We start from the raw sequence: 12138 nt of genomic DNA, 5'->3' as shown, positions 1-12138 counted from the left end.
TCAATAAAAAATAAATCTACTTTAAAATCATTCTAAATTAAAATGTTACAACAAAATCTAATAAAAGCAGCCCCCCTTGTTAAAAGGAGCCACACTTTCATAACTGGATCAATACAATTGCCAATACAAATTGGCAATTGCCAATACAAATGGTAAATACAAATATAGGATAAGTATCTGTCAACCAAATTTAGCATAGGTTGAACTCGAACATAAGTCTTTTTTTCAGCCTCATCTACTATGTACTTGCAGTGTAATTTAAGACCATTCCATGGCTCCTTGATCAACACATTGAGCCATATTTGCAAAGCCGTGCTATTCCGTGAGATATCTTCCAGCTTATTAAATAGAGCTCGTTACAGCCTATTCAAGTGAATGGGCTGCAAGGTGTCTTCCAGCACAGATGTCTTAGGCTGAGGCCCCGGTCTCTCCGCTGTAACGCGCGCCCGCGCTTTTGCCGGCGCGTTCAGCCGATTCCCCGGTCTGCAGCTCACTGCAGGAGAGACCGGGGGGGGGGGCGTGGCGGAGGAGTGACGGGGGCGCGGCCATGACGTCACCCGGCAGGTTCGCCCTCATTGGCTGAACCGCCGGGGGGCGTGCCTAATCGCTCGACGCGAGTCCTGCTCTCAATTCTATTGAGAGCAGGAGTAGCTCTCGCGCGAGCGCTGCGGCCCCCCCTCGCAGCGGGCCCGGCGCCATTGCGGGGAGGGCTCTCGTGCGCGCAGCGTCCGCCACAGCGGGCGCTGTAGTAGGCAGCGGGGGCAAGGCCTTAGGCTGGGACCATACTGTGTGAGATGGCGCTTGCACGTGCCAAACACAAATTGCAGGATCCTTTCGAGGCCACTCCTAGTGCACGCACGACGGAGAGTGATGGTGCGACAGCATTTTTAAAAGACAAAAAAATTGTCTTTTCAAGTGGCGGCCGTGTCATGTGAGTGGTTCAGCCAACCATGGCGAACCAGCTCCGTGACATCATAGCCACGCCACACCCCCTCATCACCACCAGCCCTTTGAGCAGGGATTGCTTGTGCTGCTGCCACGTGGCACGGTAGGAGCACGCACTCTCGCTAGCAAGCAGAGTGTATGAGCTCTGCCTTAGTAAATATGGCGCATGGCCTTTTTTTGTTAACATCTTACTACTTTGCTCTTCAATATTAAGCTTTCTGGGAGTTTATTTCATAAAGCAAAACATATTTTCTTTATGTATGCCAGGCAGTTCACTCGTTATTATGCTCATTAAAAAGTTACCAAGTGGATTTATAATTAAAAAAATAAATAAAGCTTCAGGGTACAGGTTTAGGATTGTCCTTAAATTACTTCCCAACTATGCCCTTCCTGTACTTTGCTCTGATGTTATGCAAGAAAACTTGCCAAGACAAGGTTAACCATTTTGTTATTTGTCATTGGCAGGTGAATGTATAAATCTAGTGTATTAACCTTGCAACATCCGGGTTCTGCCTGAACAGCAGCAGAATTTGTTCTGTGTTGATGAAGATGGCCCAGCAAGGAAAGCAGAAGAGCAGTAGGATGAATATTCCTCTCTGCAGGATAGTGCCAACACGCTTCAAATTTTTACCTCCGTATGTCTAAAAGAAGGGGGGAATAAATGACAAAACATAACGGAAAATTAATACATATAACAAGCTTGTAGACAGTTGGGTAGAAGAATACAAAGTAGGCTCACGCATGACTAAGTTTCAACAAGACAATGTACAGTATGCATTCCGCATATTATACTTCTTGCATTAGATGTCTACACTTTTTCAATAAGTCCATTGGAGTGCTACATTATCTATTGTGTCCATGATATCCTCATTCGTGGAAGACAATGCATCTGTGGCAGCAATACATGTAACTGAGTGCTCCTATTTCTCCTTTTTCATGCCTCTTTCTGTGATACAGTCAATGCTTTGAAAGGAACTACTGAACTGACCAGGTTAAACATAAATCATTAAAGACAAAGGAAAACATGATCAAATCAGCTATTGTCTTATTATAGTATTGTGGCCCAAGGTAACAAGCTGCATCTTCAGTAGAGTGTTAAAAAAATAAAAAGTGTTTCCTAACCACTTCATCATTCTAGAAGTATGGGCAAACATATCCAGGATTCTAATGACTTGTTGTTTTCTTTGTATAGTTAACACAGCCGCCAACAATAATCTTGGGACCCATAACACATGAAAGAAGCAGGGCCCCCTCTGGCGCACTGGGGAAACACTAGGGGGGGGGGGCAAGAAGGTATTGGGGGGAGGGGAGAAGAAGGTATAGAGGGATAAAGAATGTATGGGGGGGCGGGGGAGGGGGGGAAAGGAGCTATGAAGCATGGACATGGAGGGAGTAGGCATTGGGCCGGGGGAGTGGGGGGGGGGGGGGGGCGGCGGCAAGAGAAGTAGGTATAGGGTCAGGGGAGAGGAGTAGGTATAGGGCCGGGGGAGTAGGTATAAGACGGGGAGGGGGAGAGGAGTAGGTATAGGACTTGGGGAAAGAGAGGACCAGAAGTGCGGGGAGCCCACAGGAATCATTTAATGTAAGCGTTTTGAACCATAATTCTTGCGCTGTCTCAATCCCTTTGTAATGTGCTTATCTTCTTCGCTAAACACCATTTTATAACTATGCACTTGATGAGGTCATTATGCGGTCACTAATTCCAAAGAATATTTATTAGATTATCAATTAATTCTTAAATGTAATAATCTACTGTGGTAGACCTATAATTGCTACAATTGTCATGACAATTAATTTATTTTTTTCAAATATTACGACAAATAAAAGGGGTCCTGTTTTTTCTGAAGACACACACAAATATAGATAAAATCTCACAACATACTGAGAGGTCCTCATTTTGTTCGTACCTGAGATATAAGTGTATCACATGCAGAGGATAAGCCAGTACCGACAGATATGCCAGTTACATTTATAACCTGAAAACGCAAAGAAAATAACAGATGAATTTAGTAAAATATTGAAACACTCCCTCAGCTTTAAAGTATGGTCGATATTCTGATAATGGCCATAGCTTTTAGGAAGCTGAAATGGTTTGCTTTCTTTTCATTTGGGGTTTATGGTGCAAAAATTGTTGAGCCTGTGCATACAGTATTTTTAAGAAAATCAAAGCTAACGAATGCCCCTGCGCAGCCAGGCCAGTTCATTTTAAAAAAAACGCTGCACTCGGTGCCGGTTCTCTCTGACGACAGCGCCGGAAGTCAGCTGGACTAATCTTCCGGCGCGCCGGCGTGAGAGGGAGGCCCAGCGCATGCGTGAGCAGCCAGTGTTGGACAGACAGGTGCCTGCAGCGGGGCAGGGCCGGCGGCAACTGGTGTGACCTCCCGCTGGGCCCCCCGCAGTCCCGCCAGCCGCCGGGCCACTGACACCCACCGCCCCCCCCCCCCCCCACAGCAGCACCGCCACCCGCCATTGAAGAGTACATACAGCAAATTTGTATGCAGGCTTACGACGCTTTGGCCAAAGGGTTTAACTAAATAACTAAATATTATTATTGAAGTATTTAAACTTTATACTTATTACTTTATATGTTTTGTCAATTGGATGTAGCATTGGGCACCCCTGTCTTTTGTTGTATACATACAGCAACAGCAAGTGTCACAGAGTCCAACTCAATCTTGCCCAGATGTCCGCAGAAAATGGAACTCATGATATTCACCAGAAATACCATTATTTGGGATAGGAACTAAAAAAATAAGGAGGAAGAGTGCAAGTTAATTACGGTCAAAAACTTCCAGGAATTTATTTCAGATGAATATTGCTTGCATTGCGGCATTGTGTGAAAGCTTCATTCAAAATTCAAGTTCTGGACAACCTAATTGTTTTCTACGCCTGCCAGAAACGGTAACCTATAAATCAACAATTAGTACATCTGCATAATTTCAATATTTTAACCCTTTGGGTGCCCTTACGATATTCCCTGAACATCACGTGATTATTGCACGTTTTCTCGGATATCACATTCAACCCTCCACTTCCATTTGAGACCATGTAATCTACACCCAAGCAATACCGAAAGGGTTAAAGGGGGGGGGGGGGAAGTATTTGCATTTGCTCTTTTTTGGGCTCAACAAAGACATCAACAAAGAGCTCTCTAATGTGTTCAAGAAAGCTCCTTGTAAGTGTTGCTGTGGCTTTCATGGGGTAGTTAAACTTACAGGTCAAAAACAAATGTAAACAACTTTATCAATCTAACTAGTTTCTTTGTCGGGAACACTGGATTCAAGCATAACGGCTACTGTACTTATGTTTCTCTGTAGGACTAGTGATGGAATTGTACTTACTTGGTGAACAAAACCAAAAGACATTAAAGATTGTGAAGTCTGCCAAAGCAGTTGTGGGGCTGACCCATTAAAGGGCACAGAGATAGACACCAGTCAAGATCAACATTTTAGCCATGGGGGAAATATGTATAACAGTATCCGGATACCAAATATATAGGGAGACCCCAAAAAAATGCAAATGCAACCGTTAAAGAAGATACTCGATGGCATATGATATCACAGGGCACATGCGCACTGCTTTAGCTGTTGCATTTGTACTTTTTGGCGACTCTCCCTATATATTTGGTATCCGTATACATATTCTCAGAGTGGGTCCTTGTGACAGCCCCTCTGAATCTGCGGTTCTCTGATCACCTTACTACTACATCTTATTGGCATTAGTATACTGTACATTCGTTAGGACACCCTTTTGATGTTTTTCGCTTTTAATTGTTTTTTAAATGTTTTTACCAATTGCAATGACTATGTTAATACCTTCTCTGTGCTTTTTTGCATATCCCCCGAGTGCCCTCGGGCCCAAAAAATTTGGGGACCCCTGATGTAGAGTAAACATCAACATTTCAGTCCATACAGAGGACCAACACGTAAACGTTTACCCTACCTTAAAGCACTTTATTTTTGTGTGAATATATATATATCTTTATTATATAGCGTCCACAAGCACTTCACAAAAAAAGACAAAACAGTACAGGGAATTATTATGCAATACTGTAAGTGCAACAGTCAGACAATAGGAAAGGAAATCCCTGCCCAAGGTAGTTTACAAACTAAGTAGGGATCTTACAATCCAAGACCCGTGTGTGCCCAAATGTGTTTCATATATGCAGTCCCGCCTTCTACAGTATGGGGCTCACCCAATGAACTGGATAAAAACTGGTAAATCAAATGTGAAAAAAATAATAATAATAATAATCTATATATCTATATATCTATCTAGATATATATATCTATCTAGATATATATATATATTATATATATATATATATATATATATATATATATATATATATATATAGTTTGTAGACACACACGACATCAATGCATATCTACGTAGATTATCATTATACATTTATACATGTACAGTAGCCCTCCCCTGTCTTACCACGGGCCCGGCCAGCAAACACAAATCCCTCACTTCACCCCAGAAACCAACAGGCAGCAGCCGGCGGATCCTCCGCCCCCACTCCAGAAGGAACAAGGTCGGCTTTACTGGCTCCAGCACCAAATCAGCCAGGTGTGTGGAGATCTCCTCCTGTTGGCCCATATCGCCCCCCTCCGGTCCGGTCATCGTCTCCTGCATTGCCCGCCTGTGTGCGTCCGCTTCTCTCAGTGATCCCGGCTTTTTACATGAGCATGCAGACGGGACCCGCCTCCTGCAGTGACAGGCACTGGAGAAGAGGATCAGGAGATGGCAGTGGTCCACGTGTGATGGGACTGGGAGAGGCGACCAATACTTCTTTACATTCACAACGCATGGTACCACTGCTTTTTTTTTAATACATTGACGGACTAATGATCTGGGTTGTCTATTTGAAAGAAAAAATAAATATGGATTCTATTTTCCAATGGTCAGGTACTGTATTGTACCATTGCATTTTTTTTTTAAGAGCTTGAACCACTGGGGAAAGGAAAGGAGGAGGAGATCTTGAAATAGGGATGAGGAAGAGGAGGTGAGCAAGAGATGATCAAGAGACACTGTTATACCTTCTACCTGCACATATTTAGCAGGAAGGGGGGGGGGCTATGAGGGGGAAGGGGAGAGATATGGAGGGGCTACTGAGATGGGGAGGGATGAATGGACTGGGGGCGGAGAGAGAATGGGGGGAAGAGAAACCGTTTGGTGGGCTAGGAGGAGGAGGGTGGCTGTGGGGGGGAGGAGGAGGGTGGCTTTGAGAACGAGTGGGTTCTGAGGAGAAGGGGGCTGTGAGGAGGAAGAGGGGCCTTGGAGGAGGGGGCTGTGAGGGGGGAGAGATGGAGGGGCTGCTGAGATAGAGGGGGAGTGATGGGTGGAGGGGGGGCAAGAAAGATATGGGGGAGGAGAGACAATTGGGGAAAAGAAATGGTGTGTGTGTTTGTCATGAAAACATATAGTAAATATCTGGATTTAAATAAAAATATTTCCTACTGGATTTTGGCGTTCAGGCGTCCTGGATTTAAAAAAACTTAAATGTAGCAACCCTACTATTTTTGCCTTGGTGTGAGAGCTGCAGAGCGCTGTATTGCTGTCCCGTGCTTCCACGGATTGACACTCCGAACCTTCAGCTAATTACGACAGCTTGAAGATTTATGACCGATTTGATAAATTATCAGCGTGTTATAGGAAAAATAATCACTACTTCTTTTTTATGTACTTATTATTACTATATACAATGCAACACATAAATACAACTTGGTTTATTGGGGAAATGATCTCTGCATATATATATTAAATTGTGTTATGGTGCCTTTATAGGAGCACTTGCTTGTCAGCTCCTGTATCCCCATTGACAAAGAAACTAAAGTGTAAGTGTCCAATGTTGGAGGTTCTGCACTGTGATCACTATCCATAGCGGTCTCCCTTAACCTCCTCCTAAATCCGCCATATAGGATCTTTTACATCTTGGGATCTGATGCTTGAACCAGTGATTATGGCCGAGAGCCAACACATTCAGTTAAATTGAAGTTAATATCGCAGCTGGTAAAAAATTATATATATTGGGCGGTTTAACCACAATATTATGACCCAAGTCATCAACATTGCGGTAAAATGGTACTGGGTGCAATATTTCCATGCAGTAATTAACATGCCTGCAATGTGGTAATTAACTTCATCGATAAACAAACCTGACCCTCCCCCTCTTAGCCAGATGTGGCTAATTGTGCTTTTGACCAATATAAACACAACATATATAAAGAAAACATTACGATAACATACTGTGGGGACGCATGCGTGGCACGAAAGGAAAGCTGACTAGTGCAGCTTCAATCACGACTCGATAAAATACAGCTAAAAAAGGTCTTAATTTAGCTTTAAAAACAAATCACGCTCTCACATCACTCATAAGTATACACAATACCCAACTAGCACCCTCTCTATCCATAACAGTGGGGGACAAAGTGTAAGGATTCTGCTTGATCCGTGCCGGGTTTTCACTGCGGTCTGGGTTTTCTGTCTCTCCTGCCCTTTCTGCACTCTGTGGCCATTTTGGGTACTGGCAGCCTGCTTCATAAGGCTTTGCCTATAGCGACGGCGACATGATGGGTGACGTCACCCATCGCCGTCGCCACCGGCGAAAGTTATGTTTCGCCGGTCGGCGGCATCGCGGGATTCTCGCAATTTGATTTGTTAAAGGGCCGTCACGTGACGCCACGGCCCTTGAAAAATCTAATTTTGCCGGCGGCGGGTTTTCGCGACGTCGCTTGTTGCCGTCGCGTGTACTATAAGCGCACGCGGCTGCGGCAATGCTTTTGTTTTTGGCCGAATTTGCGTCGCCATCACTATAAGCACAGCCTAAGGCTGCTCTTATAGTGCCCGGCGACACGACGTTGCGCCAAAACAAATACATTGAATCCGTCGCATGAGCTTATAGTAAGCGCGACGGAGCTACAAAAAATTTGGAAGCCTTGTGAAATTTGATTTTGGAGAGACAGTCGCCACATGTGACTGTCTCTGCACCAATCACAGAGTGCCTACTGCACTATGCCCGCCCCCTTCGTGATGTCGCTCCAAAGTAAAGTGCACCTTTCGGCAGTGGCGACGAGTGATGTCATGCGTCGCCATCGCAGGCACTATAAATGCGGTCCAAGGCCGCACTTATAGTGCACGTGACGGCGATGCGACGGGTGACGTCACCATCGCCACTAGCGAAAGTTGTAATTCGCTTTGCGGCGACGTCACGAGCGACCAGGTCATTGATTGGTTCAGAGACTGTCACATGTGGCGACAGCCTCTGAAAAATCAAATTTGACCGGCTTCCAAATTTCATGTCGCTCCATCGCGTCGCGCTTACTATAAGCATGCGCGGCGGTGGCAATACATTTGTTTTCGGCTGCAGTTACCATAGGGAGTCGCCGAGCAAAGTTCTGTGTGTTTGAGGGTCTTTTGCAGTTACAGGTGATTGGCTAAATATACATAACATTAGTATTAGGGTGACCAGTTGTCCCGGTTTAGCTGGGACAGTTCCGTTTTTTTTCATGGTTTTCCCAGTTTTAAATGGCAGTCCCGGCTGCCCTGCATTCTTTAAAATGTCCTGTTTTTTTTGTGGCTGTTCCGGTTTTGGCCATCAGAGCAGGGGGGGCAGCAGAGATCAGAGAATGCAGGAACAGAGCCGAGGCTGGTCTGACTAGCTGCAGAGGGTGGGGGCGGGGTTAGAGGCAGAGGGTGGAGGCGGGGTTAGCAGCAGAGGGTGGGGGCGGGGTTAGAGGCAGAGGGTGGGGGCAGGGTTAGAGGCAGAGGGTGGAGGCAGGGTTAGAGGCAGAGGGTGGGGGCAGGGTTAGAGGCAGAGGGTGGGGGCTGGCTTAGAGGCAGAGGGTGGGGGCGGGGTTAGAGGCAGAGGAGCCCCAGCAGTGAGACAGTGGGAGCTTCGGTGTCTGCTGCCAGGGTTCAAGATGGCTTCCCCACCAATGTAGGAAGGAAGAGCCTGGGCACTACGGATTTCTGCTTGTGAAAAAAAGATTTATTAAGCCAGTATGATGACGTTTCGGCCCCTATGGCCTTTCTCAAATGCTAATGGCATGATAAAAAACCACCATAACACAGTGTCTTACATACACCCTCCTCCATGTTTCCACAATTGTCCATGATTGTCCTCCATTAGAATATTCTTGTCTTCTTGCTGGTCCTGTGACATCTGTGATGTCATCATGGGGCGTCCTCCAGCCTTCCAATGCGTGTGACGTCATCGCGTTCGGTATCCAGCGTAGGTCCGCCTCCTGGACGTTCCCTCTTTCCCTTCCTCTGACGTCTCAAGGTTTCTTCAGTCCCTCCAGGCGTGGGGCGGAGCCAAGGACCTCTGTATTGCTCCGTGATGTGTTCTTGGCAGCAGGGACCTCACCTTTCTTCAAAATCGCTCCTTCACTGCATTCATCCATATGTGTTGTGGGGGCAGTGTATATATAGATCTGTTATTCCCACGATCATCTTTATATGTGTAACCCATATCCCCCCCCCCCCCTCAGTCGCAGACTGGACCTCTAGGGTGTAGTGAGGGCTGGTTACATGTATGTGGGTGGTGCGTACCTGTGAGGAACAGGAGGGCCTTAGTCTCCCGCGATGGTATAGGGGATAACAGGGACAGGCTTCTGGGGTATATGCCTTCATCTTCTTAGCAGTAACGGTGCACCGCCTCCATCTCTGGTAAGCCCTTAGGATGTAGGGGGAAATCCTTCCAGAGAGCTCTTTGCTTCAGGGCGAGAGATTTCAGTCTCACACACAGAGTCTTTAGTAAAAGCAGCAATGTCTCTTTATTCTCTTTGTAGCAATAGCAGCAGTTCATACACAGCAGCACTCAGGTACAGTGTACAGGATCTTGTCCTCCTCTCCTCCTCCAGGCTGTACCCCTGCAGGATGGGCTGTATGGATCTCTCTGTATCCCTGCCACCACCCCAAGTCACAGGCACTCAGGGTGGGACTAGCTCTTCCCTCACTCCCTAAACAGGGTGAGGGGCACTGGTCCACCTATTGCTAACTAGGCCCTACTCCTCAGGCACCTAGCTAGCTCACTCACTGTATTACTGCTCAGGTCTGAACCCAGGACAGAACTGCTTGTCACTCACAGGAACAGGCAAGACTAACTTTAGTCAGGCCCCTCCCCTGTGTCTCTTGCCTTTCACACAGAGTCAAGGGGCCTACCTCCACCAATCACGACAGGGCTTTAAGCGGGGGAAACCCATGATAACTACTGGCGGCCTGCCCTTAGCAGGACTTACACCAGTAGGAGAAAGATATATAGCCCCCATTTCATACCGGGGCTACACTCTCCCTCCCTCAGGTGGAATCCAATGGTCCCCACTTGGACTTAACTTTAGCAGCACCATCCTGCAGATGAACAACCTAGGAAACAAACACATTGCATGTCAGAGTTATGCATCAGACCATCCACCAGATGGCGTAAAACAACAGCACACGGTTACTCCCAACAGGGAGAACCAACTAATAATAATGTCTTGGGTCAGGCTTCCGTACTTCCCGCCCATTATGATCAGTAACGGAGATATAGTATGGCTGTACCGACCCAGACTCTGGTCGATATACCACACTGTGCATGTATATGCATCTCCCCACACTCCAGGCCCGGACTACATCACTTATCTTGTCCTCATTGTGGTAGCCTGCCTTCCCGAACCTCGTTCGCAAGTACTCCATCACTGCCTCTCTGAGCCAGCTATCTCTCTGCGCCTCTATCTCGTTCATTATTGGCTCAGGCACATAGGGGAACTCGTATCCGTGTGACTGCCTATACCTAGCCACTATGGCCCTGTCTGCTCGGCTCAACTTTGTAAGTTTCCGGTTACCTGCCCTGCTTGGCAGTACCCAAAACTCTGGTTCCGCTGGGGCAATATCATCGTACAATATGGCAGCCCCTTTTGGAAGGATGTTCTTCTGCTCTATCGCCTGGTATCTATGCTCTAACTCATCCGCCACCTCCTGGGGAGTAAAGGCACCTTCAGCCCACCAATGGTCAACTATGTGTTCCTAATTAACAGGAATCTTGTACGGTCCATCCCCTTGTGGTAGCCTGTGAACAGGGGTGCCCACCACTTGTCACGGTGCTCATACTCGAATACTGCACTGGAAGTACCGGACTCTGGCTCTGTTTGCGAGGACACACCGAACATGACCGCCTCAGTAGAGTGCGAGCCTCTGCGTCTACCTCTTGTAGTACTGGTGTAGATGGTGGGGTTCATTTTGTGGACCACTTTACTTACAGGCCCTGCCTCCGCAGTAGTGTGGGATCCTCGGGCCCTCCCTCTAGACACAGGAGAAAAGGTTACAGGGTTAGACACACGAATCACATTGTCATAGGATACTTCCCCGTCAGATCCCTCATCACTTAACTCCCAATCCCTCCAATCTTTGGAATATTTGGGGTTCTTGCTTAATTTATCCCCGCTAGGTCCCGGTGTCATGACTCGTGACGGGGCAGAGGCAGTGGCCGGAGCAATGGCGCTAGGGGTAGGGACTGGGGCATCGGCAATGTCCGTATCAATGTCCAGCAAGCGGGTAATGCCGCGTCCAATAGGCATTTTCCTGCTTGCCCTCTCCGGCGTGCTTCGAGTTCCTTGGTGAACACCGTGGCAGTCGAGTGTGGCAAGTGCAGCTGCCATGGCTGCTCCTCTGGCTGCAAATATGGCCGCCGGGCCTCCGTGCCAGCCGAAACCGGAAGTGACATCGTCGCTGGCGCCCGCGGAATCTCCATCCGCTCCGTGGTCTCGCACCGGAAGTGTGTCGAGGACCGAAAGGGGCGGTGGTGGCGCATCCGGTCCGCGGACGGGTAGGTAGGCCGCAAGCCTCTCTCTCTCTACCTCTGCAGTTTCCGTCTTCGCCTGGCGGGAGTAAGGGGGTGGTGGAGTCTCTTTACCGCTCCGCTGCCGGCTGGTGATCTCTGGTTTCTCCGGAGCCGTCTCGGATCCCATCTCCGCCGCACTGGGAGTCACCAGGGCCGTGGGACTTCTACGGGCCCCAGGCCGCACCAGCGCTCGCCGTCGGTGGGTGTCCGGACTCGTCTGCTCTCTCTCTCCGGTAAGTGGACCGCAATCTTTCTTACAGCTGGGGTGGTTCGCCAGTAGGCGCATCGCCACCGATGAAACGCCATCTTCTTCCTCCGAAGACGACTTGCTCGGATCCTCCGCTAGGGAGTCACCTGGGTCTTTT

At 47.8% G+C, this 12138-nt stretch overlaps 1 protein-coding gene across 2 annotated transcripts in view; it reads right to left on the bottom strand.

Annotated features, from left to right (window-relative positions):
* Window positions 1-12138, bottom strand: part of LOC142489214 (multidrug and toxin extrusion protein 2-like) — a 185548-nt gene that overhangs the window by 73126 nt on the left and 100284 nt on the right. Inside the window, exons 1-4 of one of the 2 annotated variants that reach the window (XM_075589590.1) lie at window positions 5389-5920; window positions 3587-3688; window positions 2853-2921; window positions 1438-1586 (exon numbers count right to left, since the gene is read on the bottom strand). In XM_075589590.1, the coding sequence (XP_075445705.1) occupies window positions 1438-1586; window positions 2853-2921; window positions 3587-3688; window positions 5389-5586 (518 nt within the window). In that variant the 5' untranslated portion in view covers window positions 5587-5920. Of the gene's footprint in view, window positions 1-1437; window positions 1587-2852; window positions 2922-3586; window positions 3689-5388; window positions 5921-12138 lie in introns of those variants that run through there. The other variant, XM_075589591.1, reaches the window with a different exon arrangement.

The sequence above is a fragment of the Ascaphus truei genome, chromosome 3, assembly GCF_040206685.1.
Source record: "Ascaphus truei isolate aAscTru1 chromosome 3, aAscTru1.hap1, whole genome shotgun sequence".
In the NCBI taxonomy this organism is placed as follows: Eukaryota; Metazoa; Chordata; class Amphibia; order Anura; family Ascaphidae; genus Ascaphus; species Ascaphus truei.
This window is presented reverse-complemented; position numbering and strand designations above follow the sequence as displayed.